General features: G+C 49.4%; 1 protein-coding gene across 1 annotated transcript; it reads left to right on the top strand.

Annotated features, from left to right (window-relative positions):
- Positions 1–422: 422 nt before the first annotated feature.
- On the top strand, positions 423–1,454 carry LOC119628060 (cytochrome c oxidase subunit 7C, mitochondrial-like). The gene has a single exon (XM_038010082.2). The coding sequence runs from the start codon at positions 587–589 to the stop codon at positions 776–778; it is 192 nt and encodes a 63-aa protein (XP_037866010.2). The 5' UTR covers positions 423–586; the 3' UTR covers positions 779–1,454.
- Positions 1,455–2,792: the final 1,338 nt, after the last annotated feature.

The raw sequence follows: 2,792 nt of genomic DNA, 5'->3' as shown, positions 1-2,792 counted from the left end.
AGAGGAGGAAGCATGGGACACGTGAGGGTGGCTGAGGTTAAGCTGGCCAGGCAGTAGCTCCACCCCTCATTAACTGCAATACCTTGGCCTGGTCACTGCCCTTCTGGGGCCTCAGTCCCCATCTGTAAGATTATAAAATAACAGCACTATCCTGGTATAACTGTGGAAGGGAAGAAAGTGCCTGGCACTGAGCCTGGCATACCCCAGTGTCATACAAACACATTTCCTTCTTCCCGCTACAGGAGTCACCTCCAGTCCAGTATCCCTGCCTTTGCACTGCTTTCTCTGACTCCTCACAGGTCAGCACCACCTTCCTTTCATCCGACCCCAGCCCAAGGGTCACCCAGAGGAGGGAAAGACAGAAGACTGACAGCAAGTGATGAATGTTAATGGCGTTATGTGCTAACCACTCTTCAAAGCATGATGTATATATTTGCTTAGATATATGCACCAAGAAAAGGTATGATCTAGAAAATGTGTTACCTCGAAGCACGGGAACAAGGTCATGAAAACAAGGTCTTGGTGAGATGCTGCCATTTCATCCGTCCTCGGTCTCTGCGCCTTTCGCAGAGCTTCCAGCAGCACTATGTTGGGTCAGAGCATCCGGAGGTTCACAACCTCTGTGGTCCGTAGGAGCCATTATGAGGAGGGCCCTGGGAAGAATTCGCCATTTTCAGTGGAAAACAAGTGTTCGTTACTAGTTAAGATGTGTTTGTACTTTGGATCTGCATTTGCTGCACCCTTCCTTATAGTAAGACACCAACTGCTTAAATCATAAGGATGTTTCAGTTCATCCATTTAACAGATATGAAGAGCATTTTAAGAGATACAGCCTCTGGAAATGGATCAAACTCTAACTCATATGGCATACTAGATATGTTTGTTAATAAACTTATGACATGAATGCTTAATGCCTCTTTTTTGAAATAGGGAATGTAATAATTGGCCATTTGCCTACTTTATTAATTTGGATAACATTCCAGTATTACTCTGTGATTTAGCTTATTTAATGGTGTTCAACTGAGGTTATATTAAATTTTTGATTCCCAGGTCAGGATTTTGTTGGTAATATATACAATAAAAGGGAAAAACAAATCTGAAAAAAAAAAAAAAAGAAAAAGAAAAAGAAAAGAAAACGTGTTACCTCCATATTACAGAAAAGGAAAACCAAGGTGCAGAGAAGTTTAGCAACTTCCAGGATCACAGTCAGTAAGTGGCAGAGCCTGGGTTAGAACCCAGAGCCCACATTCTAGGAAAAGAAATAAAGGAAGTGAAGATCTTCTACCTTGGGAAGTGGCGGCTCAGAAGGGTGAGAGCCTCCCACTCACTGTACTAGTTAGGCTGTGGGGTTTTAAGAACTGGAGGCTTCCTCCAGTGACCTCAAGTTCCAGGGTTAACCGAGGGGATGCTTGTGCCAATGAGGGAGCCAGAGCCCCCATGGAGCTGGACTGAGCATGGCGCAGATCCCAGATCCCCGTGATCCTGTAGTGGGAAGGGGTCAGGGATCTGCCCGTGTGCCTCACCCAGGACTTCTTGAACTTGAATGTGCTCACAAATCCCTGGGGATCTTATTAACATGTAGATTCAGATTCAGCAAGTCTTGAGTAGGGTCCACGATTCTGCATTTCTAATAGGCTCCCAGGCATTGTTGATGCTGCTGCGCCAGGGACCACATTTGGAGAAGCAGTTCTCTATGGGACCCTGAATCTCTCTCAGGCCTCACTTCCTTCAGGCCTCTTCTTGCTTCTCTCACTCCACTTGCCTGATTCTCCAGTTCTGGAGTGAGGGTTCTCCCCACTGCTCCACCTCTTAGGCGGCAGGACAGCTTCTGAAGGGCATTTTAAGACAAGTTACCCAGGGAGTGGCCAGCCAGCTACTGTACTAGTTAGCTGGCATGGGCCAATCTATGAGTTGGGCCTAGCATCATCCATCACTTCTGAGATCCCAGAACTGTGGCTTCTGGTGAAAAAGCAGCATTTATATCACCTGTAAAATGGAGAAGTTATCACAGAGCCTGACCTCAATGGGCTGGCTTGAGGATTAAATGAGTTAGTATACACAAAGCAGTGAGCTCAGTACCTGGCACACAGTGAGCGCTACTTAAACCTTAGACCTCACTTTGTTGAATGACTTTTTAGCAGATGTGGGTTTGATATTGGCCCCCAGATTATTGCATGCAGTGGTCCTCAAACTTCAGCATGCATCAGAATTGCCTGGAGGGCTTGTTAATCACAGATCGCTGGGCTGCACCCCAAGGTTTCCGATGTAGTAGGTCTGTAGTGGGGAGCCGAGGATCTGCACTTCTCTCAAGTTCCCAGGTGCTGCTGATGCTGCTGGTCCAGGGACCAACTTTGAGAACCTCTGATCTAGGAGCAACCCCTGTCCCTGCCCTACAAGGAGCCTGAAGGCCAGAGCTGGCAGTGCTAGGCCAGGTCACACCCAGAGTTAGAAGCCTTACCAGCCAGGTATCCTGGGCTCCAAGGACACCAGAGAGGGGCTTGTCTGAGGCCCGAGGCCCCTCCACAGGCCTCTCCTGCAGGCCTGTTGCCTCCTTCCTGGCCCAGCGCCCTGGCCCTCGGAAGGCCCCTCCACCCAGCTTTGTTTGCATTCCTGGAGCCTGCGTCAGCCTGGGCAGCGGGCGTGTCTATGCGGGCTGGCCTGGTGCAGCTCTGATGGCTGGCCCTGCACTCCAGGCCTCCTGGGCTGGGGCCGCAGTGGCCACGCAGGGCTCACTTGGCAGGCCAGTGACTCATGCTTCCTCCCAGATTCCGGGAAATGCCTTCCTGCTGCTG

This window comes from Chlorocebus sabaeus, chromosome 26, assembly GCF_047675955.1.
Source record: "Chlorocebus sabaeus isolate Y175 chromosome 26, mChlSab1.0.hap1, whole genome shotgun sequence".
In the NCBI taxonomy this organism is placed as follows: domain Eukaryota; kingdom Metazoa; phylum Chordata; class Mammalia; order Primates; family Cercopithecidae; genus Chlorocebus; species Chlorocebus sabaeus.
This window is presented reverse-complemented; position numbering and strand designations above follow the sequence as displayed.